Source organism: Aythya marila, assembly GCF_965140915.1.
Source record: "Aythya marila genome assembly, chromosome: 1".
Taxonomy (NCBI): domain Eukaryota; kingdom Metazoa; phylum Chordata; class Aves; order Anseriformes; family Anatidae; genus Aythya; species Aythya marila.
In genome coordinates, this window is record NC_139042.1 from 134,550,820 (window position 1) to 134,564,405 (window position 13,586).

The window sequence follows — 13,586 nt, forward strand, 5'->3', positions numbered from 1 at the left end:
TGTTGTTGTGGTGGTTTTTTTTTGGTCTGGTTTGATTTTGGTTCTGCATAGTTTTAATTGACCATCTGAGAAGAATGGAAGGATTTTTCTTGCTGACCCTGAATTATTTTCAGGGTTTGGCATCTGAGCTACTTCTGGGAAAAAAAAAAAAATGATGCTGGCTTAAGAAGCATATGGAATAGGTATAGCTACAGCAGAGACAACAACAGCATATACATTAACCACTCTAAGCAAATACATTTTTCTTGCCAACCATTTTGGTAAATCAAGTGTGTTATGTAGCATTTCAGGAGAGGTTAGCAAGGTCTCTACATCCTTAGGAAGAGAATAAATATTGTTTAAGAAAACTCAAGGTTTATTTAAATGGTTAAATTATAAATTATGGCAGATAGAGGAGAAGAACCTTACCTGACAACCTTATACATTTCCAATTATTGCATTTATGAGTGGTTTGCATGTTCTTCTCCTAGGCTATGTCCTTGCTGTCTTCCACAGCTGCCTTAGGGTAGCTTTGTCCCCTTGCACCTTTCTCGAACTCTGCACTTCATTGTTTATATACTGCTTATTAAATATTTATTAAATATATCAAAGTTGTTGGAAGGTGCCTAAAATGATAAGCTGTTGGGTGCACAAGCTTCTCTTGGAGGTCACCAGAAGGGCTTGAATGCCTGAAAAGTTACCAATTGTTTTTCAAACGGCTGCATTAGTTGGTCTAATAAAAAAAATCAATAAAAGCAAACCAACCAAACAAGCAAAAACCTCATCTTTCCCTCTGTTCCTTGCTTAATCACAGACCTTCATGTCACTACTGTTGTAGTCATATTGTAGAGTGTAGCAGCACCAATGACTATTTCAACATGGAAGAAATATAAAATTTCTCTAAAGTTTCCATTTTTGTGATGTGCTGCTAAGAAGAAGAATAAGCAGTGTGGTCTTGTTAAAGTTAGCATAGGTTTAGAGAAGTGTGCATACAAGTGATGTATCTTTAGGTTTGTCTAGCAGTTAGCATACGTGTGTTTGCAAGTTCAGAAAGATATGGGTACCATTGCTGTTAAGTACCTCTGAAGAGCCTTCTAGTAGTGTTTCATGGACATTAGTGGGCTAGAGTGAATCATTCCTGCAGAATGTTTCCGTTGTTAGACTTACTATGTGGGAAATAGGATATGTTATCTTCCAGATACTAGAACTTTGTATTATTTCCTAGGATGATAATTTGTGAATGTTTTGGGGTTGTAGGTAAGAAAGAGAAAGGTAAGAAACCAGGTGCAATGATGCCAAGTAGTTTGTGATATCGGGGAATTGACAAGTTTTCTTGGACTTCCATTAAAGTGTTGAAAAGGTCTGATAGCAGAATCCACTTAATAATTGTAAGCCATATTTTCAGCTGTTGTGCTAGTCCTTCATTTTTTTTTTCCCTCCAGTCTCTTACCTGAAAACTGCTCTGTAATATGCATGGATATAGGCAAAGACCTTTGGATAAGGTGATGATGTCTTCAGGGTAGAAGCCTTCATAATGGGGCAATGGTTTCACAGCCACTATTACCAAATATACATGCAAGCAGATCACCCAGTGATAAAAATTTGATCCAGCTCATGTAGTGATGCACAATCCCATTTCCATCAAGTTAGTCAAAAGTACATAGGGGAAGCAAAAAGGCATAAATCCTTGTTTGTTAGCTTTTCAAGGACAGGAGATACTTGATAACACACAAATCTTTCCAACAGAAAAAATAACCTGCCAAAATTTTTTGAACAAATTTGAATTCAGAGTTCATTCATGCTCGGCCATTTGTTACTTTCCTGTGACCTCAATTTTTCTGATCCTGTGCAGGGAAGTTAAAATCCACATGTACTGTATCATTGAACCGTGGCATGAGATGCTTCTCACGTAGGTTTTAACTAGTCTTTTGAAGGTCTGTATGCTATACCAGGCAGGAGAATTACTTCTCTGTAAGACATGGGCATAGTGAATAAGACGGAAAGTGAACAGGAAGCATTTTAGCCACATTTCAAACTTTAAATCTAATTATTTTTTCCAGCCTTTATAATTTAGTGTGGAAAGATTCTCCTCCCTCTCCTTTCCTTTTCTATTTCTTCGTCTTCCTCTAGTTTCCTATACTCCGTAGTCTTTGCTGACAAAAATATTATTATTTTATTTCTCAGTTTTCCACATATAAGGATTCTTTGTGCTCTTCCACAAACATTGCCCATCACAAACTAATAGCTTTGCTCACAAAAGCCAGCAAAATAATAAAGTGTTTGTGACTTTGCAGTGAGTTTTAATTTTGGTAGCAAGATAAGCTACCAATGTAAATGTCTTTACAATTCTAACACCAAAAACCAGTCAAAACTCTGGAAATGTTGGATCCTTTCTCAATTTCTCTTCAGTTCTAACTACAAAACATTTATTGATTATCTAGCATAGGATGCAATTTAAAAAATAAGGTTCTGGTGATGGGATGTACTGATGTGAGTAGAGGGGAAGTTTGAGGTGGACTAAAAATGAGGATTATAGAAGGAAGTTGGTTTCAGAGTTAGGTTTGAAGTGGCCGTTGTTACTGCTTGATAATAATGAGATTATCAAACATGAACTGTTTTGGGCCCTACTAGGTACGTTGCCACATGCGGATCAATGACTGAATTCTCATTTGAAACGCGCTGGACTGCTTGGGCAGCTTGCCTTGACATTATGCATTGAGCTCTTATTGCAAAGCCTGGTGGTGTTTTACTATACTGAATTTTTTGTTTTGCACAGTAAGTTATGGTAACTCACAAATTTGCTGGGATGAAAATGTTTAGTCTTAGCACTTGTGAATTAAGGGAAAAATAATTATTTTAGGCAAACAGACAACCAGGTCTTTAGTGCACTGACTAAGGACAAATCCAGTGCAAATGGAGAAACAGTGGGACAATAGGTGTGGTTATCATCATTTTGCTTAGTTTTGAGTTAAGATTTATATCTAAATATGGGCTATACATTGCCCATATAAAATGGATTTTGGAACGGAACTACTCTTCTCTGCTATAATGCACTGTTTCATTTTGGTGCAGCTAGGCTACAGGAGGGATGGTGCTAAGCTGGGTGAGCTGCAACTATGTCTTGACAAGAGCTAGAAACAATGGCCTGAGTTACTAAAAAAAAAAAAAAAAAAAAAAAAAAAAAAGAATATTAATTTCTTATACAAGTCCTAATTTATTCCAGCCCGAGGAATCCCCAGTGAATAATTATACATATTAAAAAAATATATGATAATACACCAACTCTTTGTCCAGTAACTTGTCAGATTAATTTTATTAAAGAATACAGTCTTAAAAGTGTACTTGTCTGCAATTGCAAGTGTTTAATCCCTTGAGATGGAAGCACTAATTAAACATGAGTTCAGCCTGACATAATTCTGCCACATTAGTGTGCATTACAGTATATTAATTTAGAAAGCAAGTTCCATAGATGACTTTATAGTTGATCATTAATGCTTATTATGATTACATTATCGTAATCTTTGTTTAGCCAATAAACACTTACATTGAATCAAAAAAATGGTCTTGTAGTGTGTCATAATGCAGCCACTTATCCATGTTCACATAATTTTACTCTAATGATACAAGAGGCTTACATGGATTTCTGTTAATAGGTTAAACATTAGGCACTTTTTTCCATGTACTTGCACTGTGCCAAATGAATGAGTGAATGTGATAAGAAAATAGCTACACTGTTTCAGACAACAAAAGAGTATTTCCAAAAATCTCTGTGCTAGTAATGGGTAGAAATAATCCCGTTAATTCAGTGCTTTCAAATGGGAGTAGCTGATACATACAGATATTTATACATATTAGGGAAACAATTTCTGTTTCACTCTGATGTATTTAATTCTTCCCATAAATAGATTTTTGACTGTCCAGCAGGGAAGGTATGGTGAGGGCAAAGAGACAGTGCTTATGTATTTCATGGTTTCCTGTCTTTTTTTTTCCCCTTTACCATGTGTCACTGGTTTCCTAATTGAGGAAATCTCGTGATGGGTGCTCTGTAGGTTGGAAGTATAGCCTCTGTTAACCTGCCTGTTCTAGTCCTGCAACAGAGGGGATCACAAGCACTATAGAGGCAGGTACTGTGCAATACAGTTGTTGGAGATTGCCAACAGTATGTAACTTTGGGAAAATATTTTACTAGGTTAGTGAGGCCTTCATGGCAGCCTGCAGGCCAGAGTCAGCTCATGGGGTAGTTCCTTCTTTCAGAGGAAAGACATGAGGGACAGAGTCAGGTTTAGGCATCCTGCTTGGTTGCTCGTGGCCCAGAAAAGGCTGTGAAGTACATCCCAAACTGCACCATAACCACTGCTGCAGGAAGGGCTTGGTGGTCCTGCACTGGACAGTCATCTTGCTCTTTCATATCTACCCCACTCCAGCATCTGTACTGTTAGGTAATTATGTTCTAAATTTTCATATATGTGTGTGTAGCAAAAAATATGTTTCTTTTCTCTGACTTTCTTTCTGGGGGAAAAACTGTTTTGGGAACAATTCTCATTTCAGGACTATGCTATGCAGTGTTTACCATTCTTTCTGATGAAAATTTGCTCTCTTACACAGTGTAACACGTTTTGCTTTATTTTATATACAGTGGATGTTTACTGTAAATGAATGCAGCACTGGTTAAAAATTACTCACTAAAGTCATCAAAAAATGCAGTCTGATTTATCGTTGGCACAAGTACAACATAGAACGTAAGCACCTCCTTTCTCCCTTCAGCATGAATAAATTTGTGTTCTAAATAAGGTCCAAACCGTGGGGGGGTTAAGAGGATGTTTCAAAACTGCATTTAGCACCTTTGATAAAAACGCTTACTATTTCTGTTTGTCAATTTACTGGTCTTTTCTGTCTTTGCTGTCTCATGCCTGTAAGATGAACATAGAGTAAGCTATTACTTAAGTAAACATAAGAAATCCATGCTACTAATTTAGAGGTGATAACTGTCTGCATACCAGGTTATTGAGCCATCAAGCTTCCTCAAAAACTAGATCACAAATGAAGAGTTTGTTGCTTAGAAGATTGCAGTTCTGGCTGCCAGTATAATTTTAAGTGGTAAGGAAATAAAAATGCACTTATTAAGTCAAGTTTCATCATTAACAGTTTAAGCAGTAAAAGCATAGAGGGATGAATTCTTAAGCTGTGATCATTTAAGGAACTGCAAAGTAAGAAAAGATGTTTCTGCAAGTTTCAGACAGAACTCTGCTCTAACAGGTAACAGGGAAGATGTAAAAAATGCAGGGGACTGAAGAAGTGCCTTTTTTTGCAGTTACGGTCTTTGCATTCCTTTTTCTCCTATAGCCTCGGAGGGTTGTTAATTCCTGTACAGCCTGAGAGCTCAAAATGAGTTCATGCTGAGAGAGCTGAGGAGAGAGAGGAGTTTAGGCAGGAGAAGTTGGACATCAGCAACACAGAGGAGTGTGTTAACCAGTGGATTTGGTGGTAGTTGCAGTTTGCTCTGTTGAGAACAAAAAGATGTACAGAGGAACTAAGCCAAGATGAGGGAACTAGAGAGAATGTGGAAAAGGTTGTGGTGGAAGGGAAAACAGAGATGAGCAAGCAGAGAGATGAGCAAAGGGGAAAGCCAGACAGGGAAAAGGAGAGAGCTTGGTGGATGGGAAGACAGAAAATGAGGTGAGAGCTAAAGAAGGAATTGATCAACTTGAATGGGCGCAGGAAAGTATGACTGAAAACACTGTTGTGGAGGGAAGACCAGTAGCAGATCCCTGGCTCTCCCTCCTTCCCCGTGCCAGCAAGATCCAGGATGACCAGGACCCAGGGGTGAGTTGCCAGCAAAAATCAGTATCGAAATCAGAGTCCCTAGATCAGAAAGGAGTAGTGCCTGGGAGTAGGGGTGGGCTAGGTGGGTAACTCTACCCCCCCCCCATGCACTGTGGAGGTGAGGACCATGGGAATGCCAAATAACTGTAGCACTCTCTCCACAGTCATTGCTCTGCCAAGTTGAGACACCAGCCAGGATTTCTGCACGGCGCTGTGCTGTGGGGCTCTGCCATATTGTGTTGCTTTCTGTGGCCCAGAATAGCAGTGTGGACGTGCGGGGTGGCTCAGATGTTAGAAGAGCAAAGCCCTGTTTTCAGGGTGGCATCACAGCTCCAAAGAAAGAAAGAAACTGAGATGACTGGGGGCTTCACATAGTTACAGAATAACGCTTCAGTACTTATCCAGGCATAAACACTGGGAAAAAAATATAGCTGCATGAACTTGGGCTTCTTTCCAAGTTTAGGACAATATTTACCATCACCAAATAGACAGTGTTCTCCTATTTTCCAAGCACTGAATGGATGAGACTAGTAGAAAATTGCTTTTAGAGAAATCATTGCTGTTTGATCAGTATGTAACTTGGTGTGATAGAGCACGGAGACTTGTGACAGGGTGACTGTCTTCCTTGCTTTCTGATTTTCAAGGCTGTATCTCAGTCCATGGCAGGAATTAACCTCTGTGTGTGCTTCTTCTCTGATCATTACATAAAAAGAAGCTCAAAATCCACCAAATTAATGATAACAAAGGATGAAGTGTTTGGCATATTTTTAAGGCTATATGCATTTAATTTTTTATTTTTACTAGTCCATCTTAGCATAATATTTTTATCATAATATTTACAAGCTAGTTAACTTTCTGTCAATATAAATATATCAACCTGTGTATGATCATCATACTTCAAATTATTTTTTTTTTCAGTTTGATAAACTACTTTTTCCTTTTAAAATGAATTTTTCATGGAAAGTTTGGTTAAAAATATTTTGACACTTCAGGGGAATGTGGCCACATCTATGAATTTATGTGTATTTATCTTTACTGCACTGAAATCAATTAAAGTTATTATAGTAGTAAAATTAATTTGGGAATAGAGCCTAAATGGAAAATGTAATAAAATTAAAGCTGTTTAAATTTTTCTGAGTTTCAGTTCAATACAATTTTTCATCAATATTGATGTGTGGAAGTAATAATGGAATATTTGCCTTCACAGGCTTCTCAGTATTTTTGGTTTGGGTATTGCAGTGTTGTGCGAAGCCTGAGACGCTGGCAGGAGGCTCTGCTTTTTTCTTGCGAAGCCTGGCTGCGTGGCTGGCATGCTGGCAGAGCTCAGGAGTCTCAGCTAGAAGGTAGATCTCCACTGAGTCTGTGGACTCGATGGAGAGGCACTGTAATGAACAGGAGACCCACTGCATTTTAAGAGCAGATTGATCCATCTGTTCCCATTTCTGTTCTGGTCAGCGTGGTGCAGTTGGATCTTACACTGCAAGTCTTCACAACTCTACTGCAGGGTGTAGGCCTGATTTTGGGACCTTGAATGTTCTCCAAAACGCGCGAGCTGCTGCCAGATACAACTGAGAGCGTGCCTGTTGGTTACAGGCTCTCATCCTCCTTCATCCCTTGGTGTTGGCTGAAAGCACGGCAGCAGGAGGGCTGGCACAGGCAGGGCTGTGTAGCGGTGGCAGTGCGCTGTCCAGCCTTGTGATGCCAGGAAGGCAGATGAAGTAACAGGCCTTGCAAGAAAGTGTGGATTTTCTTGAGGGTGAACCTCTGCTATGAGGTTACGCCAACAATATATACAGTATATTCAATATAAACAGCAGCCTGACACAAAGGAAGAAGAGAAGCAAGAGCTCTGAGCAAACAGGAGGGCTGAAAGTGTTAGTATGACAGCTGTAGATTTAAAAGTAAATAAATCCCAAAGCCCCACCTGCTGACAAGTGAAACTTTAACAGGTTGTGTGGTGTGATAATTCGTTAAAGCTACAAAAAGGAAAGGATTTGCTATATTTTCATCTGTGACAGATCTTGATTCTGGTGTTGGTATTTAAAAATGAGTCTGTGTGTGCTCTGTACCCTCATGTGGCTCACCTCTGCAGGATTTTGCACAAAATCAAGATCAGAAAGAGGGAGAAGAAGAGTTGGAGGGGGATCAGTGCTGCTGCAGGATTTGGGGCAGGGAGGTTGTTGGAGTAAATGCTTCCTGTGGAAGAAACAGTGCAACGAAGGATGGCTGTGATAACCTGCACTGCTCATGTTCCTTGCCTGGGTGTACAGCTGTTCTGCTGCTGAACCACAGTTTCCTTTTTAAAAGCTAATCCTTAAGTTATATATGTGAAAATATGGTGATCCTCTTGAATTATTTTTTTTTTTTCTGTCATAGAAAAATTTATCGAGAAGTGACAGCCTCTGAGAAGTAAGGCAGGCTTTTGATGTTAGCTAAACTAGACCAAATTCAGTCATTAAACTGATTAAAGTATCTCTCCTATGAAGAGAGGCTGAGAGGGCTGGGACTGCTGTGCCTGGAGAAGAGGAGGCTCAGGGTGTGAGCTCGTGAGTGTGTATAAATACATGAAGGGAGGCTGCAAAAAGGACAGAGCCAGGCTCTTGTCAGGGTTGCCCAGTGCTGGGACAAGCGGCATTGGGCACAAACTGACGGACAGGAGGTTCCCTCTGAATATCAGTAACCCTTTTGTGCTGTGTGGGTGTGACGGAGCACAGAGAGTTTGCCCAGAGAGTTCGTGGAGTCTCCTCCTTGGAGATCTTCTGAAGCCACCAGGGCGTGGTGCTGGGCAGCCTGCTCCAGGTGGCCTTCCTGGATCAGGGGCTGGGCCAAATGGCCTCCAAAGGGCCCTTTCCACCTCAACCCTTCTGTGGTTAAACTAAAGGAGGCCCGAAGAACTGCGGCCCTGTGTGCTGTAGCTGACAGTCAGTCCTCTTGGTGTTTGCTTCCTATGTGTGGTCTAGCTAACTTTCTTTTATGTATTGTCAATAAAGAGTGGTACGTTCATACAGAATATAAGTGTCAAACACTTGAAATATACTGCTGATGAATAATATGGACTTTGGGTTTGGTAGACATTGTGGGAGGAATACACTGAGGAAAAATATGTAGTAGAACAGACAACATATGGGAGGAAAAGCAGAACGTGTTGAATACACTTTCCACAAGCACATTATGCAATCAATTGGTGTGGTTCTGTGTTTATAAGTTTCATAGCAAAGTTACCACAGCATTATAAATAATAAAATAACCTTCTGAAACCTCTTTACCTGGTTTTGTCGACTATACTCCTTAGCAAATGCTGGTCTATGCAGAAGCATCTAATCGAAATGTAAATTGCATACTGATGCTGTGTCACACCTCTGAAAAGTAACAAAGAATATCTGTTGAAGGCAACAACATCGCGAAAAAATGAAGAGAAGCCCCACTGTTTAATTTTGAAGAATAACATTTCTGACAGCTGAATGAACAAAAAGAATAGGCATCAAATGCATTTGTGCCCAGACAAATGTTGTGAGGGATCCCTCACCTTTGTTTGGACTATCTGTAGATGCGAGTTCATTACTGAGCAGTTCTCTGGGTGACTGCCTTCATTTTTGATAAAGTAATGCTCTTTTAGGGATGTCATTAAATAATAACCTTGCCTGTGGAGGGATGTAGGATGTGGTATTTTGTAAAATACTTCCAAATGTCTGTTATTAATAAAAGGCTTGTAGTTCAGTTCTATTGGATGCTGTTTTTTATTACCTTTCTAGTGGGGTGAGGTGGGGGAAGGTACTAAATCTGATGGTTTACTATAAACAGCGATACATGGCAAGGAGCACAGTTAAGGAGATTGTTATCTCCCAGGAACAGAGAATGCTGTGGTCAACAGGAAATCAATTTCTGAGGGTGCTACAGTAAATTTGTCTTGTAACTGGAAACTTTCTAATTGCTGCCCCAAGGGAACAGTGAGCTGAAAAGCAGGCAGATGGTTCCTTCCCTATTTCCTCCTCCTTTGATTCCATCTGAATAATTTCTAGCTTCCCACTAACTTTGTGCATTAAACGTTTAAACTATAATAGTTGCTTTCACTTGTACAGTAACTTGGCTCTTCAAAAGCCCGATATTCTTCAGCAGGTTCTGGGAGATATTTAAATCTGTTCTCTTTAGATTGAGCTGCTACTCCTAGCCTGGAGTGTTAGCAACTGATGTGAAGGAGAAATTGTTTTTTATTTCATTCTATGCAGTGGAAAGATGGTGGTGTGTGTGGTGTTTTGTTTTGCCAAGAAGAGGCATAAGGAGGTGGCATTTTTTCCCCCATCATTACACTGAGATTTTATTATTCATGAGATTTGAAAAGCATTGCAGCACCAAAGATATAGGCTGTGTTTTTTTTTTCCACTTATTTATAATTAATGTTCAATAGGATGGAAGAGCCTGGCACAAAGAGGCACTGAAGAAGCAAGGTAGTGGTCTGTTACATTATAAGGGCTTTTGGGTGTATTTGGTTGGGATGAAGAGTCTACAGAGGTAAAAACATCCATCCTACCCATTGTCTTTCTTTGTTCTGAAAGTTTGACTGGGTGTAGGTGGTGGTCTCTGGACACAGAATGGAAAAACATAACAAAAACAATGTCTGTGTTGTTACAAAGAGCTTATTGCGGTCAAGTTCCAGCTTCAGCAGAGGGTTGAAAGTCTAGCTTTAAATGCTTGGTGGCATTGGAGACTTTAAAATTAGTAGAACACAAGTGTGAGCTCTGTTTTAATTTGGAGCTCCTTGAAAACTACTCTGTATTGAAATAAAACATGCCTACAAAATGTAAATACTTCATTTAGGAGGAAAAGCTGGGAAGGAAGTGTTCAAGTAAGGTAGAAAAAAAGTCATCTTTCCTGACCTTACTTTGAAACTGCTTTTTGCTTCAAAAACACCTCTTTGGTTTGGCCAAATTACATACATACCAATTGCTTCTCACCATCACAGGCACACATGATCAGATAATATACCGATTACTTATGAGCAAACTGCATCAAATAGCAATTCATCTAGAATACCTGTCACAAATTAGTTGCTAAATAAAACACACTTTATCACACTAGTTGCTAATTATTAATTTTAGAAATGTCAAAATACCATTCTCAATAGTAATGAACAAATTAATCACTGGTTGGAATATCAATCACTAAGTGTTTTCTTTGCATCATAACTTTAAAACAATAACAGTATTTTCATTTTGAATGTCATGTGAAAAAAAGTTAACACAAAATGAAATATATCTGGCCAAGAATTAATTTATTTTTTTAAGAAAATTGTTATTTAGTGGGGATTTTCTCTTGAAAATATTTTTTTAGGTCTTTTTCCAGTGTATGTGCTTTTAAATTGGGTGTAAATAATTGTAAATTGCAAATTGTGCTTTTAAATTTGCTGAAAATGAAGATGATAATTTTCAAGAAAAAATGAATATAATTTTCAAGAAAAAATGAAGAAAAATATTATGAAATAGTTGGTTTGTGTTAAAAATCTACAAAGTAGTAGAGCCATATCTAAAGTGCAGCAAGTTATGGAAATGCATGGTTGCCTTTGGTGATAATTACTACTACATTAGTATCAGATCTGTAAAATGTTATGAAATTTTTAAAAAAGCTTCACTAGCCATTAGAAGCTCTTAATTATTGTGACTGTTAACAGGTACTTGTTTTACTGTAGTACTTGGGAGTTGTAGTCATACTAGGATGCAAATTCATTTTTTCTGCAGAAACTTGAAACCGAAAGTTAAACTTTGCATCAGCCAGTGAGATCCTGACTCTAGTTCACACACCCAATAGCTGTGATCACTCTAATGACTAATCCCTCTGCAACAAAATAGGTAAACATACGCCTATAATTAAGCAGATGTTCACATCAACCAAGCAAGCAAACATCTATTTTATTCCTGGAAATCTACTTAGATATCCATTCTCTGGTTAAAAGAAAATAGATGGTATCTAGTCTGAGGACTTAGGGGTCTAGAACAAGCATCCTTAAGCTGTGGGATATGCAGGGTGGGCAGCAGTTAGCAGGCAGACTGGCCTTTTAGCTTGTGTGTTTGTTTGTTTGGCATACGGTAATTTCCCAGTTTCAGTGCTTTGAAGTAACAGTACAATATGTAACCTTCTGGGAGAGGAGAGAAGAATGTGCTTGTATATGCATTTTCTCAATAACTAGACCATAAATTTACCTATCTTATTTTTAACATGCGTATATGGAAATAAACTGGTATGAAACAGGGTATTGAAATTAAAAGGAGAGTTTGAAAAGCTCCATTTCTTTCTCACCTCCCCATCTGAGTCTGGATTTTTAATTTAAGGGAAGTACCCTTATTGCTGCATGGAGCAGCTGCTTGGGAAAACAGAGCTTCTAAATTGTATTTTTAGTTCCTGATGTTCTCTTTGGGTGTGTTACTTAATATTCTGTTTACAAAGTGCTCTGCAGAGAATTTGATACAAAGCAATGATTAGCTACAGGAAGTGCTGTTTTTTTCAATTTTATGAATGTTAATGCTCACTTGAAATTTTCATGAAGCTGTTGCATGTGCAACGTGAAGTATACAACATTTTCCTGTAATAAACCTTATGACTGCCATAGAAAAAGTGACTTTAGTGTGAGGGTATGGAGTATGTATCTTCATCAGAGAAATACAATTAGGAAGATATAAAGAAGATTAATGTTGTTTATAGAAGTGAATTAATCCTAAATTCTGTTGTTTATCATACAAATGTGTATAATATATTTTGTAGAATAACCCCCCAAATAAAAACATGTAAATTGGTTGGTAGTCTTGTTATTATATGCAGCTTTCTTTTTGAACTGCTCTTTTAAAATTCTTTAGTAGTACTCTGTGTTCTAGGAGAATGGTGCCTAAATGCAAATGAGTTTGTTCCTGAGCCGTAACAGCAAGAGGACTTGTGTTACTGTTATTTTTTTATGTTCTTTTTATACCTGTGTAGTGTGTAAAATATGGCATGCTGTACTCACAGCTTCTGTTTATTTTTGTAGGGTTGACCTGACAACCATTTCATCGTGCAAGAATCAGTTAGTAAGATCTGCGCAGACTTCCTCCTAAGGGGAAACATGTCTGAGATTGACTATGAGAAGTTAGCTGAAATAGGTAAATATGTTTTATTATACTTCAAATGACATCTGTGTAGAGTTACAGGTGATTTAATAGAGCATCTTCAGTGAGAGGCTTCACTGGCATTTTGTAATGCTTCTTGGAGCAATCCTGTATGAGTTACAGCCACTGTACTAATAGGTACCCTATTAAAGCCATTAGGGTTGAAGGTTAGTTTAATGCATGCTTCTCTTATGAATTATTTTTAAATGTTCCCAGTGCAATTCTAGGCTGTTGGAATATCACCATCATCACATATTGTGGCACAAATGGGAGTCATTACTCCAAAGAGACACGTATTGAATGAGCACAGTGATTGCTGTATTGCGTGTTATCTCCAAAGATGTTAGTCGACCTGAGCAATATGACCATGGCATTTGACCATGATCTTTCATTTTGAAGATCAGCATTATGTGTTTTTTTTCACTGAGATTTTGAGGTTGTCAGGCTGAACTCCAGAGCAAGTGTCTTTCAGGTTTTTTTGTTTGTTTTTCCCCCTCTGCCTCAGTCTCCCTGACCATCCATTTAGCTTTGATTTCTCCATGTCATGACTTTCAACTGCAGCTGGCCAGCTTTCTATTCTTAAGGCGTGATTCAAAACCCATGGAAAGCAATTTTCCTCTCAGCCTTGGCAATCTCTGGATCAGACCTTTTGTG

General features: G+C 38.5%; 1 protein-coding gene across 7 annotated transcripts in view; it reads left to right on the forward strand.

The window, feature by feature from the left end:
* LOC309879809 (rho GTPase-activating protein 8-like) overlaps nucleotides 1-13,586 on the forward strand; it is a 108,581-nt gene that overhangs the window by 32,260 nt on the left and 62,735 nt on the right. For 6 of the 7 annotated variants that reach the window (XM_082764023.1, XM_082764021.1, XM_082764027.1 and 3 more), the window contains exon 2: nucleotides 12,815-12,926. The exons of the other annotated variant lie outside the window; for it this stretch is intronic. In XM_082764023.1, coding sequence (XP_082620149.1) covers nucleotides 12,890-12,926 — 37 coding nt within the window. In that variant the 5' untranslated portion in view covers nucleotides 12,815-12,889. The remainder of the gene's footprint in view (nucleotides 1-12,814; nucleotides 12,927-13,586) is intronic. 7 annotated transcript variants of the gene reach the window in all.